The 23,120-nt window shown below is 41.0% G+C and overlaps 14 protein-coding genes and 1 non-coding gene across 15 annotated transcripts; 7 read left to right on the forward strand and 8 right to left on the reverse strand.

Annotated features, from left to right (window-relative positions):
- WALSEDRAFT_70658 (hypothetical protein) lies at positions 1 to 615 on the reverse strand (the record flags this gene model as incomplete). Its single annotated transcript, XM_006960525.1, has 1 exon — positions 1 to 615. A coding segment is annotated over one exon (615 nt), but the record flags the coding sequence as incomplete, so codon positions are not given.
- On the forward strand, positions 603 to 684 carry WALSEDRAFT_t95. The gene has a single exon. It is a non-coding gene; the product is annotated as a tRNA-Cys (tRNA).
- Positions 685 to 848: 164 nt separating this feature from the next.
- Positions 849 to 2,579, forward strand: WALSEDRAFT_52848 (dihydrolipoyl dehydrogenase; the record flags this gene model as incomplete). The annotated part of the gene is made up of 3 exons (XM_006960526.1): positions 849 to 892; positions 1,090 to 1,148; positions 1,204 to 2,579. The coding sequence occupies 3 exons, from the start codon at positions 849 to 851 to the stop codon at positions 2,577 to 2,579; spliced, it is 1,479 nt and encodes a 492-aa protein (XP_006960588.1).
- A 61-nt stretch (positions 2,580 to 2,640) lies between these two features.
- On the forward strand, positions 2,641 to 4,397 carry WALSEDRAFT_61502 (V-type ATPase). Its single transcript, XM_006960527.1, has 8 exons — positions 2,641 to 3,444; positions 3,488 to 3,535; positions 3,579 to 3,677; positions 3,727 to 3,814; positions 3,864 to 4,018; positions 4,063 to 4,103; positions 4,150 to 4,197; positions 4,243 to 4,397. The coding sequence occupies exons 2-8, from the start codon at positions 3,491 to 3,493 to the stop codon at positions 4,289 to 4,291; spliced, it is 525 nt and encodes a 174-aa protein (XP_006960589.1). The 5' UTR covers positions 2,641 to 3,444; positions 3,488 to 3,490; the 3' UTR covers positions 4,292 to 4,397.
- WALSEDRAFT_34093 (hypothetical protein) lies at positions 2,643 to 4,383 on the reverse strand (the record flags this gene model as incomplete). Its single annotated transcript, XM_006960528.1, has 8 exons — positions 4,243 to 4,383; positions 4,150 to 4,197; positions 4,063 to 4,104; positions 3,864 to 4,018; positions 3,727 to 3,814; positions 3,579 to 3,677; positions 3,491 to 3,535; positions 2,643 to 3,444 (listed from the first exon to the last, which is right to left on the reverse strand). A coding segment is annotated over exon 8 (689 nt), but the record flags the coding sequence as incomplete, so codon positions are not given.
- Positions 4,398 to 7,133: 2,736 nt separating the features above from the next.
- WALSEDRAFT_61503 (eEF1-gamma domain-containing protein) lies at positions 7,134 to 8,848 on the reverse strand. Its single transcript, XM_006960529.1, has 3 exons — positions 7,416 to 8,848; positions 7,313 to 7,371; positions 7,134 to 7,265 (listed from the first exon to the last, which is right to left on the reverse strand). Exons 1-3 carry the CDS (start codon positions 8,530 to 8,532, stop codon positions 7,176 to 7,178), a joined length of 1,266 nt encoding a protein of 421 aa, XP_006960591.1. The 5' UTR covers positions 8,533 to 8,848; the 3' UTR covers positions 7,134 to 7,175.
- Positions 8,849 to 8,945: 97 nt separating this feature from the next.
- On the forward strand, positions 8,946 to 11,223 carry WALSEDRAFT_58784 (hypothetical protein). Its single transcript, XM_006960530.1, has 2 exons — positions 8,946 to 9,381; positions 9,428 to 11,223. The coding sequence occupies exons 1-2, from the start codon at positions 9,209 to 9,211 to the stop codon at positions 9,945 to 9,947; spliced, it is 693 nt and encodes a 230-aa protein (XP_006960592.1). The 5' UTR covers positions 8,946 to 9,208; the 3' UTR covers positions 9,948 to 11,223.
- WALSEDRAFT_58785 (origin recognition complex subunit 2) lies at positions 9,428 to 11,316 on the reverse strand. Its single transcript, XM_006960531.1, has 2 exons — positions 11,282 to 11,316; positions 9,428 to 11,238 (listed from the first exon to the last, which is right to left on the reverse strand). Exons 1-2 carry the CDS (start codon positions 11,285 to 11,287, stop codon positions 10,063 to 10,065), a joined length of 1,182 nt encoding a protein of 393 aa, XP_006960593.1. The 5' UTR covers positions 11,288 to 11,316; the 3' UTR covers positions 9,428 to 10,062.
- Positions 11,317 to 11,361: 45 nt separating this feature from the next.
- Positions 11,362 to 12,384, forward strand: WALSEDRAFT_66425 (hypothetical protein; the record flags this gene model as incomplete). Its single annotated transcript, XM_006960532.1, has 1 exon — positions 11,362 to 12,384. The coding sequence occupies one exon, from the start codon at positions 11,362 to 11,364 to the stop codon at positions 12,382 to 12,384; it is 1,023 nt and encodes a 340-aa protein (XP_006960594.1).
- A 2,331-nt stretch (positions 12,385 to 14,715) lies between these two features.
- On the forward strand, positions 14,716 to 16,913 carry WALSEDRAFT_34097 (phosphoglycerate mutase-like protein). The gene is made up of 5 exons (XM_006960533.1): positions 14,716 to 15,614; positions 15,658 to 15,809; positions 15,856 to 15,983; positions 16,026 to 16,178; positions 16,225 to 16,913. The coding sequence occupies exons 1-5, from the start codon at positions 14,958 to 14,960 to the stop codon at positions 16,875 to 16,877; spliced, it is 1,743 nt and encodes a 580-aa protein (XP_006960595.1). The 5' UTR covers positions 14,716 to 14,957; the 3' UTR covers positions 16,878 to 16,913.
- A 130-nt stretch (positions 16,914 to 17,043) lies between these two features.
- WALSEDRAFT_34098 (phosphoglycerate mutase-like protein) lies at positions 17,044 to 18,860 on the forward strand. Its single transcript, XM_006960534.1, has 3 exons — positions 17,044 to 17,147; positions 17,192 to 17,681; positions 17,729 to 18,860. Exons 1-3 carry the CDS (start codon positions 17,084 to 17,086, stop codon positions 18,768 to 18,770), a joined length of 1,596 nt encoding a protein of 531 aa, XP_006960596.1. The 5' UTR covers positions 17,044 to 17,083; the 3' UTR covers positions 18,771 to 18,860.
- Positions 18,836 to 20,815, reverse strand: WALSEDRAFT_61505 (hypothetical protein). The gene is made up of 2 exons (XM_006960535.1): positions 20,448 to 20,815; positions 18,836 to 20,401 (listed from the first exon to the last, which is right to left on the reverse strand). The coding sequence occupies exons 1-2, from the start codon at positions 20,756 to 20,758 to the stop codon at positions 18,982 to 18,984; spliced, it is 1,731 nt and encodes a 576-aa protein (XP_006960597.1). The 5' UTR covers positions 20,759 to 20,815; the 3' UTR covers positions 18,836 to 18,981.
- Positions 20,816 to 20,843: 28 nt separating this feature from the next.
- On the reverse strand, positions 20,844 to 22,187 carry WALSEDRAFT_61508 (phosphoglycerate mutase-like protein). Its single transcript, XM_006960536.1, has 4 exons — positions 22,135 to 22,187; positions 21,938 to 22,085; positions 21,689 to 21,887; positions 20,844 to 21,637 (listed from the first exon to the last, which is right to left on the reverse strand). The coding sequence occupies exons 1-4, from the start codon at positions 22,175 to 22,177 to the stop codon at positions 21,152 to 21,154; spliced, it is 876 nt and encodes a 291-aa protein (XP_006960598.1). The 5' UTR covers positions 22,178 to 22,187; the 3' UTR covers positions 20,844 to 21,151.
- On the reverse strand, positions 20,853 to 21,121 carry WALSEDRAFT_66429 (hypothetical protein; the record flags this gene model as incomplete). The annotated part of the gene is made up of 2 exons (XM_006960537.1): positions 20,853 to 20,924; positions 20,969 to 21,121. The coding sequence occupies 2 exons, from the start codon at positions 21,119 to 21,121 to the stop codon at positions 20,853 to 20,855; spliced, it is 225 nt and encodes a 74-aa protein (XP_006960599.1).
- On the reverse strand, positions 22,185 to 23,112 carry WALSEDRAFT_61510 (hypothetical protein). The gene is made up of 2 exons (XM_006960538.1): positions 22,998 to 23,112; positions 22,185 to 22,946 (listed from the first exon to the last, which is right to left on the reverse strand). Exons 1-2 carry the CDS (start codon positions 23,084 to 23,086, stop codon positions 22,316 to 22,318), a joined length of 720 nt encoding a protein of 239 aa, XP_006960600.1. The 5' UTR covers positions 23,087 to 23,112; the 3' UTR covers positions 22,185 to 22,315.
- Between the last annotated feature and the right edge of the window lie 8 nt (positions 23,113 to 23,120).

The following is a 23,120-nucleotide window of genomic DNA, read 5'->3' on the forward strand; positions in this document are numbered from 1 at the left end:
AATCGCTTTCTTCGACGGTACCATTGGAGATCCTTGAGCTGCTTTCTGGGCATACGTGGGTGTTGCAGGCAAGTAATTAGGTGTTACCCTTTGCTCCCTTAATTCGTGTAACTGCTGCTCGAATCTGTGGGACATCTCCTTGAGAGATTTGTCGTGTTTGTCCTGCTCTTCACGTATGCACTTTTTGAATGTGCTTTCTAACTCACCTTTTAACTTCCCGACGGTTTGCGTCATCACATCGGTGAGATGCTCAGCTAACGAAAGTATATCAAAACTACGCGCTCCGTAATTTTCATTAGCGGTTCTGCGTCTCTTATTTAAATTAGTATTGAGTCTTTGACTCTGTCTCCTCCCGTGTTGCGACGCGTCGAGATTTCCTCGCGCGTCAGCAGCACCGAAATCGAACGATATATCGTTTAAAAAGTGCTCACCTGTGAATTCGGCGCTTGCGGATTCACTGGGAGGGTTTTTATGCCCCTCCGGCAAATCGGCCGATTTTCGATGATGATCGTCCATCTGGCAGTGGCCTGATTTTAAATGCGATTTTTCTTCCTCTATAACTAATCTTGGAAATACTCTAATGAATATTGGTCCAAATACAAGGACAAATAGCATAACGGCATTGCGTAGGATTGCAACTTGCAATCTATCCTGAGGTTCTGGGTTCGAATCCCAGTTTGTCCTTTTTGCACTATCTCGCAAATTATTTTTGACGTATTACATGTTCACTCGCATTTTTATCTGCTGATATTTTATACTTCCAATGAGTTCTTTTATTATTAATACAGTCTTACCTTAGTAATAAGTAGATCGCCAATTGCGGGAGCGGTAGGAAAGGGACGGAAGATATGGATAAATGTATTTTAGCTAATAATTATAATAATACACTATTGTAATAAATTTTTTGACTATTATTATCTCATATTAACTGTTTCAAAAGAACCATCATATACTTCAATAATGCTGAGATCTGCTACACGCGTGGGTGGAATGAATTAAAAGGCTATAATAAACTGAATATACTCTAAAGACTCAATTTTCTAGAATTCTTCCACGTGCTACTACACAACCGCTCTCCTGGGCTGGTAGAAGCTTACGCTCATACGCTACTGGTGCAGAACCATACGATTTAGTCGTTATTGGTGGTGGTATGTTTAAAATAACGTATAGTTTATTAAAGTATACTTACATTTCATTCTACAGGTCCAGGTGGTTACGTAGCTGCAATCAGAGCAGCTCAAGAAGGTCTTCGTACAGCTTGCATTGAAGGCCGTGGCTCACTCGGTGGTACTTGCTTAAACGTTGGTTGTATCCCTTCAAAAGCACTCCTTAACAACTCCCACCACTATGAAGCAGCCCAACATGATATGGCACACCGTGGTATTGACATCGGAAACGTCTCACTCAATTTGGACACTATGATGAAAGCTAAGAACACCTCCGTTACCGGTTTAACCAAGGGTATCGAAGGTCTCTTCAAGAAGAACAAAGTTGACTACATCAAGGGTACAGGAAGCTTCGCTACTCCAAACAAGATCGATGTTGCACTCCTCGAAGGAGGCAACAGCCAAGTTGAAGCAAAGAACGTCATCATTGCAACTGGTTCTGAAGTTTCACCTTTCCCAGGTCCTGGTTTAGAAATTGACGAAAAACAAGTCATTTCCTCAACTGGCGCTTTATCACTTCCAAAAGTACCAAAGAAAATGGTTGTCATTGGTGGTGGTATCATCGGTTTAGAATTGGGTTCAGTCTGGAGAAGACTCGGTGCTGAAGTCACCGTTGTTGAATTCATGGGCTCAGTTGGTGCTGGTATGGACGGTGAAATTGCCAAGAACTTCCAAAAGATCCTCGCTAAGCAAGGTGTTCAATTCAAGGTCAACACCAAGGTTGTCTCAGCTGAGAAGAACGCTGATGGCGTCAAATTGAACGTTGAAGGTGTCAAGGATGGCAAAGCCGAAACAATTGACGCTGAAGTTGTCCTCCTCTCAATTGGTCGTAGACCAGTTACATCTAAGCTCGGCTTGGAAAACATTGGTGTCGAGCTCGACAACAAGGGTAGAATTCCAGTTGACGATCACTACAACACATCAGCTCCAGGTGTAAAGTGTATCGGTGACGTTACATTCGGTCCTATGCTTGCTCACAAGGCAGAAGAAGAAGGTATCGCTGCAGTTGAATTGATCAAGCACGGTCACGGTCACGTAAACTACGACGTCATCCCATCTGTCATCTACACTTACCCAGAAGTCGCTTGGGTTGGTCGTAATGAAGAGCAATTGAAGGAAGCAGGTGTTAAATACAAGGTCGGAAAATTCCCATTCCTTGCTAACTCACGTGCAAAGACAAACATGGATACCGAAGGTACTGTCAAGTTCCTCATTGAAGCTGACACCTACGAAATTCTCGGTGTTCATATCATCGGTCCAAACGCTGGTGAAATGATTGCTTCAGCTGCTCTCGCTATGGAATACAAGGCATCAGCAGAGGATGTTGCTCGTACTTGCCACGCTCACCCAACACTCTCTGAAGCATTCAAGGAAGCCGCTCTCGCTTCATACTCCAAAGCCATTCACTTCTAAAGAAACTAAAATTTTTGTACAAATTGAAAATAATATAGATATCTTTTATCTCTCAAATTGCGCGTGAAATGGGTATTATGTATTAAGTGAATAAATAATCTGCTTAATTAGTGTCGCCATACTTTTCATGTAGAATACCTGTCCAATAACCAGCTGCATACCAAGCTTGAGATAGCTGGTGTAAGACATAATCTTTACCAGGATCGCCTGTATTGATGTTCTGTGGATTTTGATAGTGGGTGGAAGGTGTTTGTGTAGTATCAGTCGTGCGATTTCTACTACTGCTTCTATTATCATCTTTCTCCTCTGGGTCGTGTTCATCATCTGAAAGTTCTCTTTTTCTCTTATTCTGTTTGTTTTTCGCTATTGTCTGTTTTGTTGCTATCTTCCCTAAATCTGTATTACTGTCATACCAAATCATTGAGGGTGTTTCTAACTCATAATTTGGGTCTGATTTCCAAGATTTATCGCCATGCAGCAATTTATATTCCTCATTCGCTGCATCCCAAGCGTCTAACAAAGCGCTATCATCCCAAACGTCTAAACTACCATCGATGAGTGCTGCATCATTTAATTCGTCCTCGTCACAATCCTCGTCGAGGTTGTCGTCAATCTCATCATAATATTGTGTCATTATATCGACTTTATCTGAGTGTTTAGATTTCTTATTTTTCCTTTTAGCTTTTGCCTTTTTAGTTTCACGCAACTCTTCTACGAAGTTTGGATCTGGGAGTGCAGTCGCAGGTATTTCTTCAGGTGCAACATCTGAATAACTTATAACTTCTCTCCTTGACATTTATTTTTTATCTTAAAGTTGAAGTCTAAAAGACGACTTAATTCAGAACACTGAGGATAAAATAAAAAAGTAAGTAATTTACTAGTAAATTAATTATCAATCTAATAGCCAGTAGATGTCAGAACTTTGTCCAGCTTACGCGCCATTCTTTGGTGCCATGGTTAGTCCACAGCCATCCTAGAATACGTCTGACAGCCAGAAAGGGATGCACTGCAGCTATCGTATTCACTTCACTTGGCGCTGCTTACGGTACTGCCAAATCTGGTGTCGGTATCTCAGCAATGGGTGTACTCAGACCAGATGTGAGTGAAGTTACTACGGAGTTATCAGCTCAGCTAATATACGCTCTAGTTGATGATGAGAAATGTTATTCCAGTTGTCATGGCTGGTATTATTGCCATCTACGGTTTAGTTGTCTCTGTATTGATCTCTGGTGACTGTAAGTTAGCTCATATCATAGAATGCTTTATTCTAATATAAACAACCAGTGAAGGCACCAATGCCTTTATACACAGGTTTCATTCAATTAGGTGCAGGTCTATCAGTCGGTTTGGCTGGTTTGGCTGCTGGTTTCGCTATTGGTATCGTTGGTGATGCGGGTGTGAGGGGTACCGCACAGCAACCAAGATTATTCGTTGGAATGGTTAGTATAGCTTATCTTTATTACAAACAAACTTATGTCTTTAGGTCCTCATTCTCATTTTCGCTGAAGTTTTAGGTCTTTATGGAGTAGGTTGCGTATTTTTAAAAGTTGATAATCTAACACATTTATAGCTTATCGTTGCACTTATTCTTAACACACGTGCATCAGATACTCCAGGCGTGAGTTGAGTTTATAACTATCTATACCATTCTAAACAACACCAGTGTGATCTCCAATAGACAGCTAATAACGAAGAAAACGAAATATTTCTAAATGTTATTTAGAACAAACTAGATGAAACGGCTAACAAGATTTTCATTTCCTCTTTGTCATTTTTACAAAAATCTAATTTTTCACTCTTCTTCAAGTTGTGTTTGCTTCTCTATAAATTACAAATGCATTAAATAATAAATTCTTAACAATATCCAGCTAAAAATTAACCATTCACTCCAAACTGAATTGTTCAACTGTGTATATACCAACACCCAAACTTCTCTTTTCAAATCTTTCAGCTCTTGTTCTTGGCTTATTGAGTGCATTCTCCTTCTTAACGCGTACCCTTTCTTTGAAAGTATCGAGTGGGCGACGTAAATCCGCTAACAATAATTCACGTTCGTTAATTTCTTTGAGACTGTGTTGTATACTTTCGATAGTTTCATGTGATTTTTGATAATGTAATAAAATAGGGAAGAAAGCATCAAATAAAACTTGTGAAATACCAACGAGTTGTTCGATAGAAATGTTTGATCTGGCGTATGCACCCTTTGTGTTAAATCTACTTATGTCATCATTTGGTAAATCAATCTCCTTCTGTAACCAAGCTTCAACTTGTTTGAATAATCTAACTACATCTTCCCCATCTTTGAATTCCTCGTGAAGGTGTCTTCTCAATAATCCAGGTGTGTATTTATGAACAGCAATAGCTCTCAAGATGTTTTCAACATGGTTTGCATTCCTCTCTCCTCTTCTCTTCTTTGGTACTGCACCATTGACTTCCATCTTATTGATTTCTTTATCCTTCTGTTGTTGAACAAAGTAATTCTTAAGTGCGAAAACTAATGAAGTCTCTGGAATATCCTGAACATGTGTGATAGCAAGTGGAAGAGTTTTTACATCAGAGCAATATGATAACGCTTCTACGATACCACCCCATGGTAATACATACTCATTTGAGATAATATCCTTTGTTAATAAATATTGAAGGAAAGTGAAATTGTAATGTTCTCTCTTAAATTCAAACTTTTTGTCATCATTTCCTGTCTCCTTTAATGCATGTTTGAACACTAATTCCAAGAGTGCTCTACTATACCAACTTGGTATAACAGGTTCAGTTGAAATGTTCTTGGTCTTTGTCATTTCTTCACTCTCTTGCTTTTCATCAGGATCTTGACCGAAAGTTTCAAGAGCGGCATCTGCGAGATCAGCTCTAAAAAGTTCATTAGCTATATCTCTCAATCTAGTCTTCTCAGATTTGAGATAATCTTCGACAATTTCAACAGGTTCTTCAGGTGTTGATTTCGTTCTTTCAGGATTTGAAAGAATTTCATCAATAGTTTTGATAGTTTCTTCCAACTTATTTTGATCAGGATCGAGTGGTGATGTTGACTTTAACTGCACTTGTTTAGCTGGTGCGTTGATGTACTTTTCTGAAATTGCTTCACGACCAAGTGCAGTGAGAATAGTTGAATGAGTTGGTACATTAAATGAGACACTCAACACAACAGCTTGGGCACGCTTTGATGATTTGTTCGACATTGTCAACAATGCAGATGACTCTGTAGCCTCTGATAATTCCATTTGAATCTCACCTGTACCAATTGATTGTGGAATTTCAAATGAGCGCTCAGATAATAGAACTTTCAGGGTTGTATCCCATACTGTCAAGAGACCATGGTTGTTTTGCTTAGCAGCAAGGAGCAGTAATGAACCTTTTAATCCCATAATTGTTAGATCTTTTAAATCCTTCTTGAATGAGATACTCGAGAGATGCTTATAAATTAAGTGATTATCATTAACTGATTCTATATCTATACTGTGGAGTGTGTTTGCCTTATCAAGAATGTGCAGTTGTCCGGTTGAGGATGCAGTGATAGAAACTGGGGTACCTTCAAACGGTAAAGTAGCGTCGGCAATTTTATCAAATGCTCTAGCAGCATTATTGAGTACCTGGTAGATAGCAAACTTGATTGAAGAATCCTTTGTATTCTGTGCTACTGATAAAACAACAACTCTATCAACTTCAGCTTTATCGAGGAAGCTGAGCTCATCTGAAGGACTAAAAACGAATTCAGACAGTTGGCGTAAATTGTTATCGGCTTTTATTTTATCCTTCTTTGTGAAATCTGATTGAGCATATAAGTAAGAAGCATCTGGGTATCCTATGAGGATTGTAGGTGGATCTACAGGGATAGGATGTATGCTAGTAGCTGACGCATCAATCTAGAGTATTTGTTAGTAAGAAGGAATTCTAGTAGGGTGGTTTACACACCTCAAAGTCTTCTTGCTTGGATGGTCCACCTAAATGTGCAGCTTTCGAGCTGGAAAGGGATTCAGACCAAGTAAGAACCTTCTGCTTCTTTGATGTGCTGTTGGCTAAAGCAATGGTTCTCCTCGTTATGAGGCCGTCTTTTTGAGATTCTACGAAAGTTGTAGCAGGTGAAGCAAAAGTGGTAGAAGGCCCAGTGGAGAAAGATTGAAGAGTGTTTTGGGTGGCTATCTGAGTATATTTGTTAGGCTATAGTCTCTTATAAACTTTAGACTCACGTCTAACAAATGCACACCATCAGACTGTACGGTGAGCGTTGCTAAGTCGTTTTTGAGTGAAGTGGATGATTTCCCTTTAACGTTGAACTTCTTATTGGATTGCTTTACGCTGTAGCTCGTGAGCTGGAATGGTTCGTCAATCATTCTCTATTCCAATGATCGCTGTAGACGACTAAGGGAGAAGACGGTGTAAATTTGGCTCTAAGGGTATACTCGAATGTGTTATCGTTTATGAAGCTTATTAATGGGTTATAGCTTGTTTATACCGTTAATAAACCTATAATACCTTTATAAACAGTCAAAGACACTCATAGCACAACAGACAAAGAAGCTATTATAAAAAAACATAAAACCACATATATGACTATAAAATATTATGAAAGCGAGTAGCACCTTACTTGAGGATCTTACCATCTTGGACGGTGTAGCCATCGTGTTCGTAGTCCCATCCAAGGATACCTTCAAAGAATTCCTTGTCTTCTGGCTAATCACTTCTGTTAGTAAAATATCGATAAAGAAAATTTCACGAACCTTTGATAAGTCACAGAGATCGTATGAGTATGATTCCCAGTCAGGGGCGACTTGGAGGACTAATACTTGTTAGAACGCGCCATTCAAGAACATTCCCACTCACCTGGAAGGTAGTCCTTGCCTCTGACGATGAAGATACCTCTGATTTCTGACTTTTGAGTTTCAGCGTTTTGTAAGACAACACCAGAACCCATAACGTATTTACGTGAGGCTTCCATACGGGTGAAGAAACCACCAATTTGGTTGTTTGACATGAAAACCATGGAGAGATCTTCTGGGTACTTGAATGCGAATTGAACGATAGAGTAGTCTTCTGGGACGAAGTTCTTGTAGAAGTAAGCAAGTGAGTGCTTAGCTGGGTCATCACCACGGGTGTCGAGGTTAGAGTAAGCACGCTTGAACTCTTCGAGGTTGAATGCAGATTTTGGAAGGAGATCAAGTGGGTTCTTTGGCTTTTCTGGAGCTGGAGCTGGAGCAGCAGCGGCTTCAGCAGCTGGGGCTTCCTTTGGCTTGTCAGCCTTCTTCTCTTGCTTCTTTTCGGTCTTCTTTTCGTCCTTCTTTGGTGGGTTGAGCTTGAAGGTGTCGATGTAGTTGTAGTCACCGAATGTAGACTTCAAGACGTAGTTGTTAGCAACGGTCTCGAAGAATCTAACGCTAGCTGGGAAGGTCTCTCTGTGCTTCTTGTCGAGAACTTGTTGGAAAGCGAAGAGGAGAACTGAAGCAACGGTGATATCAGCGAGAGTGATACGTTCACCGACGAGGAAAGTACGTGTTTTAAGAACAGTCTCGAGGGTCTTGAGAGCCTTCTCAGCACGTTGGATTGATGCATCAGCAACAGCCTTGTTGAATTGGATGTAACCGAGGTTCATGTAGACTGGGAGGGAAACGCCAGGGAAGAGGTCAGTTTCAGTGAATGAAACCCATTGTTGGATCAAAGCAGCGTCTTCTGGTGACTTGCCTAACAAACCAGCCTTGTCATCCAAGGAGGCGAGGTAGTAGGCGATGGCAGCACCTTGTGATAAAGCTAACTTACCGTCAGCTGACTTGAATGCTGGGACTTGTTGAGCTGGGAAAGAAGCAGTGAATTCTTCAGTCTTGTTGGTGACACCCATTTGGAAATCCTTGGCGACATCGACAGTCAAACCGTTAGCAGCAGCTACAGCGAGTGCTCTGATAGCTCTGTGGTTGTTTGGATAGGTGTATAATGTACCGACTGACATTTTTTAGTTGAAGAGGGAAGGCGAGCTGAGAAGAAATCAACAGAGGCTGAAAATTTTTACATCAACTGAAATAACCAAATAAATAGTTTACTGCTTATACATTAGAGTGGCATTTCCTGTATTAGCTCGCTGTACATGTCAATTGGCTAACGAAACACTGTGCACGGATCTACAGCGGAAGGAAGTCATTTATACGTGTAGTGGTAATAACTACGGTCATCGAACAATCGTATATCAAAATGTTAGACTTTTCATTAAAATATTCACCTCCGTGCCAGTCGATAGCACTCTCTAAGGTCACACTCCTATGACAAGCCAACACTTTATGAAATCCTCTGATGTTTTAATGCACGATAACGAGGATTTAGAGAAGGAATTGGAAGAAGATCCCCGTAATTTGTTCAGACGCCCAACAAAGACTACAGAATCTTTCTATTCCGTCCCCTCTGGAAACAACAGCGAGCATTTGAACTACGAGAAGAACGATACAGAGGAAGACTACAACTATCGCCTTAATCAGTACGCAGCTGGCCAGTCATTTGATCCTGCAGCAGATTTCAACAACGTCGGTCCACGCTATGTTCCATTTTCACCGCAATCAGACAGCGACCAGGATGATTCTTCACCCAACCTGCAAGCATCTCAATCTAAGGGCGCGATTGGTACAGTACCTGCCATGGGCCCAGAATGGCAGGAAGACGAAATAAAGGATATGTCGAAATCTCACCGCCGTAAAGAGGCCAATTGGGATCGCAAGCACAATGTTAAAAGCTGGTTTAGAGGACAACGTAAGTGTTTCGGTATCACAAGAAAAACAGCAGTCTTTATCAGCTTTGGTGTCATTATCGCGTATGTTCGTTCTTTGTCTTCTAACGTGTCCTCTAACATTTTCTAGGCTCATTTTACTCCTTTATTTCCTTATACCACGTGCACCAACGTTTACATTCAGATCAACACCTCTCTTAACAGATGATCCTGATAGCGCATCATTCCTGACATACCCTACTACGAACTTTTCATATGATGGTTCAGTGGCCATCTCCCTTGATACAACCACGAGTTGGATACCGATCAAAATCAAAAACATCGACGCGACAGTCTACGACGGTGAGACAAACAATGAAGTCGGTACTGGTGGATTCAAATCTACACAATCTTATAGCAAATCTGATAACATACACGTTAACGTGCCTATTCATTTTGCTTACCAAGCTTCGGATCAGAATGACCAGACATGGGTGAACTGGCACGATGCATGCAGATATAGGTTCGCAGGAGAGGGTTCGTCCACTACACTCTCCATCAAACTCAAATTGGACATGAAAGTCGAAGGATTAACTAAAACAAGCACTGTATCCCAAACTTCTGACAATACCGTAGCTTGTCCATTCACTTTACCGAGCGATTCACCATAATATTATCAATAGACTATTATCATTTAATTTACAACGACGAACGAACAATTATAACTTATTTCATTTTGTATATCAATGGGCTATACACCAATCCAATTGTCTTTCATTAGCAAAATTAAGTACCTTCGACTGTCTTACGTAACGATCGCAGATCGAGGGGTATCCAGATATATTGCTCTGGTCCACTGCCTTCTGTACCTTTTGGCGCAATGCTTGAGGACGAAAGAAGACCGTGATCTCTAAACTCAGCTAGACCAGCGTCGAAAGCATCTTCTGATGTTGCTATAAAGTCCTGTTTGGCCATCTGCACAAGTACGTGTCTCGGACTTGCGTACTGAGGTGTACCATCGCTCTGCTGGGTATTTGTCTGGGCTTCTATTTGCTGCTTTGCTATAGCGATGAACAGCCTACGAGCTCTATCTGGCACACTCGCAAGGACGTGTTTTGCACCACTGACTGTTGGCACTATGCCATTTGTCGTATTAACCGCACCTTGTAAGACTGACGTTGCTTTATGGCTCATTTCAACATAATATGGTTCGAGAGTTGTGAGATCGTGCCACACCCAATTCAAACCGACTGCTGAATCCTGGGCTGGGAATAGTATAGGCGCTGCTAGATGATCGATTGAGGCTATTACCGATATTTTTGATGATCCTAGTACATGTTTCAAGCTATCGAGTGTCTTCTTCGCTCGTAGTGTTATACTATCGATATTGTGGATGACGATCACCAGTCTTTCTGTCTTATCATTATTATACCTATCTATGACGCTTTTTGTCATATCTTCGAGGCTATCAGAGTTATCGAATTTGTCGTCTAACTTTTGAATCTCAGTGAGGATTTCTCTGAGTGTGATGGAAGGATTGAAAGCGTCTATAGTCATGGTGGTACATTCTTCTGACAATTCAGTCGCAAAGTCGTTAATAGCTGCCAATTTGCTACCTGCGCCTGTAAACATCAATGAGCGATCTAATAAAAACAATTCAGCTTTCCATTGTAGATAACGTCTTCTGTGTGCTTCTCTAGGAACGTATCTCTTCTTTGGAGCTCTATCGAGAGTTTCACGTGTTTCCTTAGCAGTCAGTGGCGCGTATGGGAACTCTGCATTGCTTGATTTCGCTGGCATGTTTTGATATTGAAAGTAGACATCAGAAGTTGTTTGTACGATGATTGGACGTGCATTTCTCTTCTTCCGTTTCTTTACTGGAGGATTATCGAGCTCCTCCTGGCTGCTCCACTCTTCGTCTTCGTTCTGATGGTTTATTTCTTGGTCGTGTTGGGGGAGCAACTGATAAAGTTAAGACAAATGGAAAGACAAATAGCTGACTAACCTGCATCACATCATTATCTGCTGACTTGGTATTTTTATTCCCTTTCATCCTCGTCGTCATCTTTGAAGAGAATAGTCAGGATGGAGAATGACGAGATAAGAGTAAAAGCAGAAATAGAAGGAAAAAGCAATTCGCCATACTTAGAAATAGTAGACAACCCTGAAGGCTACCACTCAGCCTCTTCTTCACCCTCGAATGAACTCAACTCGGAAGACGACGACGACGACAACGACAACGAAGACAACGTTGAAGACGAGAATCAAAAGGACGATAATGAAGGGGAAGAATACGTAGACTTCTCGACTTACATTGAACAGTCCTACGACAATCCAGATAAGAAATCCCAGAAGAGAAAGGCAGAAGACGACAATATGAGCCTACAATCAAAGCATATCAAGTCTAACAACATGCTATCATCATCCCAGCGAGCATTGGCTGCTAAAGCTACAGAAGAAGAATCTCCTTTCTGGCCCAAAGCTGATATTGGAAGCGACCCTCTTAGGAAGTCACGCTGGAGTCAAGCCGAGCAGAGATACTTTGCTGGCTCTGGTATGGGCTCTTCAAAGTTGAAGGAGCTTTTGCGCATCGGTGCTGCACCACCATCCCCACAAGTCGAAGAAGCTCAAGCAGCTGAACAGAAGGATGTCTACAATGACGAAAGCAGAGACAATGACGATGTAGATAACACTGACAAGGAAAATATCTTCGATAATACCTACTACCAATCATCAAACAAAGAAATTAACAATCCAGTGAACGACGTGCAAGCGTCAAGTTCGAGGCTAATTTCACATAAGCCGCCACTGAGAGACGTTCCCCAAGAAGCACCACCAGGATACGACCAAGATATCTTACAAGCTGGCAAACCAGATGTTAAAAACTATGATGTCATCAAGAGAATGAAGAAATGCATAGAGGATCTTCATATAGTATCCCTCGATGCACTGATGGAGGCCAGTGGAGAGTCTTCACAGTTTATTGATTCCTCCGCAGCCCCGTTCAAGCGCTTATCGCAAATAATGGCAGAACACTCTCGCTGGCTCGAAACGTTCGTCAAAGTTGTAGAGAAGAAGAAGCATAACGAGGGTTTATTATCTCCCTAACGTTTTTTTATTCTTTTGTTGTACTTTTACGCTTTTATATCCCTTTGAATTGCACCATCATGTCTGCTGCTGATAACGACGATAACAATCCGCTGCTACCGCAATACAAAGAAGTTCTCTTTGATGAGTCTGAGCCACTCAACGAAGGACGTACACGGAGACCAAAGTGGAAATCGCCAAAATCTAAGAACGTCTTGGTTGTTGCTGGGTGTTTGTTTATTTTGCCAATTATCTGCTTATTGAGTCCCCTGTTTGCGTTCAATACACTAGCACCACGCACTCCAGAAGTGAGATACACAGCTGTCCTCAATCCATCACCATCTGACCTTTACTTAGGAAGTACACGCGCCTAAGCATACCTTCACGCTCACATCCGCAAATCCTGACGCTGGCTCACACACCCAGGACCACAGACCGTGGCCTACTAATGACGGCTTCCCTCCTGAGCCATTCAGGACTAATCTCGGTGATATTGGACCTACACAAACCGGAGCTGAGGCATTTATCGTACAGACGGCGGCTGCATATCCAATTGAAACTGCTCTTAATCCTGCTATCGTTAGGCCAACAGCTAAAGATGCTCGCGGACCTGACGAGTTTGACATTTTGAGGTGAGAATACGTCATATTGGAGGTTCACTGTTAACAAACATGGTACAGACATTTCGGACCACTCACACCATACACTTCTTCACCAAATTATTTGCCTACCACACCGCTCACACCTGATACATGCGAAATTGAGCAAGTGCACATGATACATAGACATGGTCGGTCTTGGTCTTTGACAGTAGATCTATCGACTGATGCGCCAACAGGTTCTAGATACCCAACACCGAACTCACTCCCGCTTAAGTTTTCGGAGAAACTTTCCACAGCAGTCAAGGCGAACATGAACTCGAACGACGCTATAGGATTTAATGGAGAACTTGCTTTCGTGGGTTAATATAACATTGTTGGTTATTCTCACTCTCGTAAAGCTCAATGAATGGAGATACGCACTTGGTCACTCGATCCTCACTCCTGTAGGAAGATGGCAATTGTACAACTCAGGTGTATGTCATTCCAGATGTAGCGATGATTTCTCACATTCTTCATAGGCTAGTTTCAGACTCAAGTACGGACACCTTCTGAATAAGTTGACATCACACAAGCCAGTATTCCGTACAACGACTCAGTAAGCGTAGAATTTCATATACGTGCACAACTAACCCATTATAGGGACCGTATGTTCAAATCAGCGTGAGTATCAGACTATTCAAGTCCCATTCGAGTTGACGTTTTCAGTATCAACTGGTTAGCTGGTTTCTTCGGAGTAGACAGCTGGCAAGAAGAGTCACATTTGAGCATCATGCACGAGGCGAGAGGTTTCAACAACACCTTGGCACCTTGGGAGACGTGCCCTCGTGAGGACTCCTACCAAAGTGCTCGTTACGTTCGTCAATGGCGCAACAAGTACCTTTCAGACGCTCAAAAACGCCTTAACAAGCAAGCGGTTGGGTATGAATTTGACATTACCGACGTTGTCGCTATGCAGGTGAGCTTGATGCTTTTCTCATTGCTTTTCTAACCTGGAGAACAGGACTTATGCGCTTGTGAGTAGAGCGTTTTCTTGGCATATCATAGATAACCCAAAACCAAACCAGATGAGACAGTTTCGTTAGGCTACAGTCGATTCTGCCACCTGTTTACAAAGAAGGAGTGGGAAGGTAAGCAATATCATGATTTAAATTTAGTTAGTAACATACAACCAGGTTATAACTATGCTTGGGATCTTCAATTCTACTACGATGCTGGATTTGGTAGCCCAACTGCTCGTGCACAAGGTCTAGGATGGGTGCAAGAGACTCTAGCTAGGCTGGAGCAAAAGACACCTGCGCCATACGACTCAACCACGAACTCGACATTGGACAACGACCCAGTTACATTCCCATTGGACATGCCAATATATACCGATTTCAGTCACGACACTGTTATTGCTAATATCGTGCGTCTACACTTGTCTTAAACCATAAGCTAACTTCAGCCAGGTCGCAACATTGAATTTGTGAGTGGAAGTACGTTTTATGATGTATTGCTTATCCGACATATAGGACCCAATTTGCTGCTCCACTTTCAGCCAACAAAATTCCAAGAGAGTCTAAACACTCTACTCGCTGGCGCACATCCCACATCGCACCATTTGCTGGTGGGTTTGTTAGGTTATAGTCGTTTAAAGCTTATCATCCCTAGGTAATCTCGTCCTCCAAAAGATTAAATGCCATGGAGACGATACAACTGCCAACCCTAAAGACTACGATGCTTGGGAGATCACAAAGACTCACAAGGTTCCACCAGCAGGTATGCTTTCATTACTCTTCTAACTTAATCTAAAACCCATATAAGGTGACTATATTAGATTAGTATTGAATGACGCAGTACATGATTTGTCAGGATTGGATTGTCCATTTGACGATGAAGGATTGTGTCCATTTGATAAGTTCATCGACTCACTCAGGCACATCAGAGAAGAAGTTGACTTCCAAACAGACTGTCATGGCGAGTGGAAGATGAACGAACACGAGAGCGTATCAAATGGACGCCCACCGATGCATTAAAACCGCTAAGAAGTTAGATAAACTTGTAATTTTGATTAATTATCAATTTTCGGAAAATCATTTCGTATCAGAAACATTGATGATCGCTGGGATAGCGATAAAACTTACTTTTATAGCCGCATTAGGGGATCTTGTGCAGGCCAATCCTCTAGCCAGAGCTACAGCTGAATCACACGCAGGTAGCAAGACGAGTATTAGTCTTCCTACACCAACAGCAGACTACTATTCGCGAGTATTCAACCTTGATCAGCCATACAGAGGTACTGTATCCGATGGAATTTTACCTGAATTATCAATTAGACCACTAGCTGTAGAGTATCCTTATACAACAGATTACCCGTCGATTTTGGTCAGACCTGTAGCCAAAGATGCGAAATCAATTGACGAATTCGACGTTATTGGAAATTGGGGTATAAACATGCCATATAAATCATCACCGCAACTTTTAGAAGGTACCTCACCCTTCCCGCCTCAATCTTGTCGGATTGATAGCGTGAATTTACTTCATAGACACGCTGAAAGATACCCCAGCTCATGGGATCAGTCGTTGGATTTTGCGAAATCATTATCAGAAAAGGTTCAAAGGGGTCTGAACGCATCGAAACCAATTGAATTCTTCGACGAGCTTGAGTTTGTAAGTTTCTAAATTAGCCCATTGCCTTTCTCAATTGTCGTAGTTAAGCGATTATAGCTATCCACTCGGTTCGGATAAGCTCACGAGCATTGGGCGAGACACCATGTTTAGACATGGCACACAATTTGGTATACTTTACGGAAGATTACTTGACAGCTTCACAAATCATAAGATGGTAGTTAGAACTACTACTGAGTGAGGATATAGTTTGGTAATTGATAACCAACTAAACTCACAATAGGGAGAGGATGTATCGATCTGCCACAAACTTCCTGTTAGGTTTGTTAGGCGAAGAGTGGCCAGATAAGATCCACCTTGTTCAACAAATTGAGGAAGATGGTTTCAACTCCACTCTCAACGTTTGGAATAGTACGTTTAAGTTCATGATTTGAGACATCCTAACACGCACAGCTTGCAATCGCGAAGATGCTGATCAGGGCGATCCACGCAAGGAACATTGGCAAAAGATTTACCTTCAAGATGCATCCAAGAGGCTCTCAGCTAATGTGAAAAATGCAAACTTCACAGTAGATGATGTTGCAGGCATGCAAGACTTATGTGCATGTATGTGGACCTTTTACCTTCAGATGGTTTACCTAACGAACATCAGATGAAACTATTGCTTTAGGATACTCACACTTCTGCTCGCTGTTCACAAAAGACGAATGGAAAGGCTACGGATATGGTTATGATTTGTATCACTATGGAGACGCAGGATTCGGTGGACCAGTCGCGCGTGCTAGTGGATTAGGATACCTCGAAGAGTTACTTGCTAGAATGACAAACGACAGAAAGAACCTTGAGCCATACGAAAGCTCCACTAATAGAACATTAAATCAAGATCCAATTACATTCCCGACTGACCAAGCTGTCAATATAGATTTTACTCATGATGTAACGATAGGTGAAGTTGTTGTCGCCTTGAACTTAACGCACTTCAGTAGAGGGTTGTCTCAAGACTACATTGAAACAGCGGAACCAAGATGGAAATCTAACGTTATTAGTCCCTTTGCTGCGAACATCTTAATACAGACTATTTCATGCGGCGAAGACAACAAGGAATATGCCAGAGTTATACTCAACGACGCAGTTCAACCGCTCTCAGGATTTGGAAAATGCGGTGATAATGCACAAGGAATGTGTGAACTCAAGCTATTTATCAAGGCACTCAAGCAAGCGAAACATGAGACAAACTTTACTTTCGACTGTTTTGGGGATTTCAACAACACCCATGTTGTGCATAACGGTGAACCTGAATTATAGAATAAATTTAATTTATGCATAAATGAGGAATAATCGATATAATTCGTAAAAAAGTCCCATCAATATGTCTATTTTTAGAAAATGTACCTTAGATGAGGTCGCAGTGTCTCATTTGATGTGGTCATGAACGTGCTATCGGCGGAACGACGCACGGGGGTCAGCATATAAAATAAGTAACCGATGCTTCTTCTTTAGCTTTACCAGAAATGAAAACTTCAATTTTAATCGCTGCAGTTGCTAGCATCGCATCATCATCACCTTTGAATCAGCGTTCGTGATGAATATTACTAATACTTTCAACTAATACAACCCAGGTGCAACAGCTGTTAAAGCCGGTTCAGCTACATCTGACCAAATACCTTGGCCTACTGATGACGGGCTGTCTAATGACGTCTACAAATATGAACAAGGTCATAGAGGCCCTACGCCAACGGGAATACAACCAGCAGCTATACAGACAGCTCCAGCAGGCTACTATCCCTATGTAAAAGAGCCAAACGCGCCTGTTATTAAACCAAAAGCACGAGACGCTGAAACTGTAGAAGAATTTGATGTCACCGGTAAATGGGGTGTACTTACGCCGTACAGATCTTCACCAGTTGTTCTCGAAGGGTCATCACCGTTGGCTCCACAAGGTTGTAGCATTGACGCTATTAATGTCGTTCATAGACACGGTGCTAGATACCCCACCACGGACGCAAACCCAGCAGTCTTCGCTGCTAATCTCACCGAAGGTGTTTCTAATTCAGAATCACCGGTTGAATTTAACGGAGAACTTGAGTTCCTTGCTGATTGGACATATGGGTGGGTTTTGATTTCTTTTTCCAAACACACACGCTAATAAAGAGTAGCTTGGGTGGTGACATCCTCACACCTATCGGAAGAACAGAAGAAAGTGACAGTGGTTCATCATTCCGTACGAAATATGGATACCTCCTTAACAAATTCACAAAACACAAGCCAATCTTCAGAACCACTACACAAGATAGAATGTATAATTCAGCTATTGAGTTCATTAGCGGATTCTTTGGCGTTAGTGATTGGCAAGACAATGCACACCTCGTACAAATCATCGAAGAAAAGAAGGGTGGTTTCAACAACACACTTAATCCAATGCAAACATGTAAGGAGAAGGAAGTAGACATTGGTGATGACCTTAAGAAAGAGTGGTACAATATATACCTTCAAGATGCGCTTGCAAGAATTAATGAACAAGCGGTTGGATACGAATTTACTATTGATGACATTTACGCGATGCAGGATACATGTGCATATGAAACTGTAGCACTTGGTTACTCCTCATTCTGTTCATTATTCACCAAATCTGAATGGGAAGCATACGAGTATGCATCTGATCTCACCAACTATGGTAACGACTCTTTCGGTAATCCTTTAGCAAAAGCACGCGGTTTAGGATGGGTACAAGAGCTCCTTTATAGGTTATCTGGCGATAAATCTGCATTAGAGAAACCATCAACCGTTAACACTACTCTTGATTATGACGAACGTTTCCTTCCTCTCGATCAAGCAATCAATATCGATTTCAGTCATGATGTTGTCATCGCTAACATTCTCACTGCTTTGAATCTCACTCAATTTGCTACACCCCTCAAATCAGATGCTATTGCACCATATTCCAAGGATAATCTCAGATGGGTTACAGCTAATAATGTTCCATTTGGAAGTAACGTCGTTATTCAGTCATTGACTTGCTCAGATGAGGCAGAAAAGGCTGGAAAGTTCAACAGAATTGTCATTAATGACGCTGTTCATCCACTCACTGGTATTAGTGGTTGTGAACAAGAAGATAAAAACGGTTTCTGCGACTCTGGTGCATTTATCAATGGTCTCAGACAGCTTGTCGAAGATATTGACTATGATAGCGTTTGTTAATTCGTATTAACAAGTGTCCCTTTCGTTTCACATAACAACAATCCACATTGTACACTAATAAATAGAATGGATAAATCATATGTCGTTTCATTTTTACAATGTCATTAATTATTGATATCTTTTAATGTAGAAGTGAGTATACAAATTGAAAATTGATGCAGTAAACGTGAGAGTGAGTAGTGTCGTTAAAGTATGAAAAATCTCAATACCCTTAAAGCGAAAATGCTTGAGATTTACTTGGGAATCCAAGTGCTGGTATCCAATTACCAGATTTTATTCTACCATTGTCTAATGTGAAAGTGATCTCCTCACGATCACCAGATGCATTATAGCGTTTCAAATTGACTGATTTAAGTGTAGTCATACGCTTAGATAGCGTTTCAATGAAATTCCAGTAACGATCGTTTGACCTTCTATTCCATTGAGTACGTATTTCATCGCGCAATGTGTCAACTGTTACATCAGAACCCGAATGTGGTGATGTAAAATCAAATGAGCTAAGATCGGACAGTGATGTTGAGGACATATATGTAACTTGTGAATCATATGATGATTTACGTGTCTGTGTTAATGAGCTTGACGATTCAGATGGTGATAAGATATTGTTTAATCCTGGCTTTTTATTTTTAGCACTAATAAATGCAAGATTGTTGTAAAATTCTGTCTTTTTCATTGTAATATCCCTTTCAATTATTGTGTATGGTTCGTCAGACTCTTCATCTAGATCCCAACCTAAACTAAGTGTGTCTAGTTGCCTAAATCTAGCCAAAACTTCAATGTACATTTCTAGAGACTCGTTTCGTAACTTCCTAAGTTTTGAAAACTTACTATGAAGCTCTCGGAGAGTAGGTAGAGTATCAGTTACTGCCATTAGCCAATCTAATGAGGTTACTAGTGGTTCGATCCTCAACACTTGTAATTTAATGCCTCTCAAATTATCAAGTATTATGTGAGACGACCTTGTACTCAATTGATCTTCAATTGTGAACGATTCAAGCGATGTGTTCAGATGACTAAACAGCTGATCATCTTCAACCGGTTTCGCAGCTAAAGTGAGATGTTTGAGTGATCCAAGTAATTTATGACCATTGAAGCAATCGCTGGAGTGTGTAATCCAATGACTATTGTTAGGTCTGCCATGTATAATTAAAGTTTCAAGTTTTGGTGCCCTTGTAAGGAACAGTATGAAATTGTTATTAGGAAAACTCCTAACAACACTCAACTCTTTGAGATTTGGCCATGAGGCGTTTGATAGCGTATCAATAGGTAAAAGCAACTTCAAATGCAATGTTTCTAGCGTAGCGGAATTTATTTGAACTAGCTTCGACATTAGGACGATTGTGAACCAGATTTGATCTTCCGTATAATCTTCCATATTATCGGGTGGTTCATTACCATGAACATCCTTGTCGTCTCTAAAAGACAACTTTAAATGTTTCAGTTTCGTTGGTAAATGGAAGTCCCTTGATGGATGCACTATTGTGATGTCCAAAGTGAGTGAAATTAACTTGGATGTTAACGCGAATTGTCCCAAAGATGAACTAGTTAATGGATCATTTGATAAATATTCTATCGCTCTTAAGTTGTGTAATTGCGGTAGTTCTTTGGGATCGAAAGTGACAGTAAGATGTCTGCGAGATGTTTAGGGGTGTGTAAAACGATAAAGTAAGAACTCACCGAATGTATTTACCTATCAGATTCAAACTACTATCGTCAATAGGTCCGTGGAATTTGGTATGACGGAATAACTTTTTATAAGCTAACAAACGCAACCTGCGATTCAACGAGCTGATAACTAGGTTTTGATTGAAGGTAAGCTCATCTGTGATAAGTTCTATCAACTCATTTGGGAGTTTCAGGAGATTAAACTGTGTGTTCTTCTGTTGAACAGGCCTGTAATCCTTAACCAAACTGGACTTCCTAGGTGCGTATCTAGTGAAAATGCTACTGAAGGTTGGTATTTTAGTTGGTAACAACACTTCTGTCATGGTGGTTCGATTGTGGAGATCATACCAACTTGACGGACAGTGTGGTGCAACGATCCGGAGGCAATCTAGTCTAATTAAATAAATTAAAAGGGAATTACAACAAAAGACTCTTTACTACGGAAACACCTACACCCCAGAGACTACCTTGTATTAATGGTAGTATTATCTACTCTATTTTAGTTCTCGTATCGCCGCTCCTTAAGCACATACCTGGTCAAGTATGAGCACTTTAGCTAATCCAACTAGCGTACCAGATGATTCCTTATATGATTTTGTAAAAGCTTGTTCAAATCTCAAATCTGGTATTTGCTCCAATGCGTTAAAATCTGACATCTCAGACTCTGATTCAATCGATGATGACATATCGTTTTTAAGACATGAATAAAATACAATTTACATTAAATCAGTTATTCTAGGTTGCTTCTCATCAAAGGCCATAGACCCAATACCTTTAGCCCGTGTTAAACCTACTAAATGTCCTGATTCACTTATATTGATGTAGCCAACATCCAACTTCTTATATTTTACCTCACGTTCTATCTCTACCATAGGCGTCGCAGGGTTCAACTCGCTTGGTGGTCCTTCAACCAAGGTCTCCTGCTTTTCAATATCTTCGTCGTTTGTTACATTTCTTGTTGGGCGTCGTTCTGGCAGATCTGACGCCAACTTAGATTGTGTAGGTGTTGCTAACTTTAGTGCTATTCTATGCCAACCTGTATTCTCTAATGGTGATCTCTGGAATGCTGTTACACCTTGAGGACGGCGCTTTAGTAACGCGTATTGCAACTCTGCGAGAAATATTCCGTGCGCTACAACGACGACATTGCTTTCTTGTCCCGAAAAAGCGCTAGCCATAACGTATGGCATTATCATATTATCCTATCCCTGGGTCAGTTGATATTCTTCAAAATTTAATTTAGGATAACTTACTATAACATTCTCAGCCCTGGCTGCAACGTCATGTAGACTCTCTCCGTCTTCAAACTTGAAGTCTCTGCCACTTTTGCGCTGCCATTGTGCTTGTTGCCACGGTTGACCCTCACCTTTACCAAAGTTCTGCTCTCTAAGTAAATCACTGGTGGTGAATGATGCTGCTGGTATAGTTTTGTTGTGATCACGTATTTGCTCACTAAATATCGTCAACATCATTGGCTTATCAACTCCAAAGGATAAACTAACGCTGTCCATCTAGCTCTAGTTAAATCTGATGCTATTATAGCTTTGATAGGGTAACTCTCTAATGATTTTGCTAGCCTCTGAGCTTGATTCATCCCGTGATTACTGAGGTTTGCATCTCTCCAACCTGCCCATAATGACTTTAAATTATCTTTTTGTTGATTAGTTTATTATTGATTAGCTATATAGCACAAACTCACCCGTACTCTCTCCGTGTCTAACGAGTGTTAAGATTACTCGCATTTGTAACTAGTAGAGAGGTGATTTTGTCATTTATTACGTAATTGATACATTAAATTTTTATAAATTATTAAAATTATATCCCTTTTATCATTGTAATTTTCAATTCTATGTCTGAATGGATCGAAAATTTTCAGCTACTTAATCACTCTTCTTTTGAGTCTCTGACTTATCGGAAGGTTTATCAGCAGGTTTATCAGTTGATTTCTGTTTGTTCTTTTGCTCTTGTTCCTGCTTCTCTCTTTGTTCTTCTTCTGCGACGATGTATCTCCAATCATCGTCACCATTTGATGCTTTATTAGCTCTCAATCTGTCTTCTTCACCTCTGATTCTAATTTGTGATAAACCTGCTGTAGCTACTAAAACACCTAATGTTGAAATTTGTGCAGCCATTCTAGCTTGAACGAGTTTTTGTGAGAAGGATTGCATAGGATTACGTGCCCAAATGTAAGCACCTGAACCAGCCATAGATAAAAACCATGATCCGACTACAAACTTGAATCTATTCTCCTTTGCCAAAAGAAGTGCCTTCTCGGCCGTTGATAAAGATGACTCACGATCTGCTCTCTCTTGTTTATGTTTTTCTAACAATTCAACGGATTGTACGTCCTCGTTCTTCCATTGTTCACGCATGTGGTTTTCGTACGCGAATTCTGCATTTGTCGCACCGAAAAGAAGTGTGCCGACAAGCAACAACCAACCCTTCTGTACTGGTGGTTGGGCAGCTACAGCTGGGTAGCGTCTACCAGCGAAATATAAACCAGCGGCTGTGCTGGAGTAGTAGTTTTAGTTGATTAGACGAATGAAAGACACTAGAGCGTACAGAGAAGAACCAAGTAAAGCACCCTTCAAACCGCCAAGAGCTGTGGCTCTACCACTAGCCTCCATTTGCTCCTGTGAAATTAATTTCATACTTGATTGTTATGGATAGCCTTTTGATTAAGAC

Source organism: Wallemia mellicola (assembly GCF_000263375.1).
Source record: "Wallemia mellicola CBS 633.66 unplaced genomic scaffold WALSEscaffold_30, whole genome shotgun sequence".
NCBI lineage: Eukaryota > Fungi > Basidiomycota > Wallemiomycetes > Wallemiales > Wallemiaceae > Wallemia > Wallemia mellicola.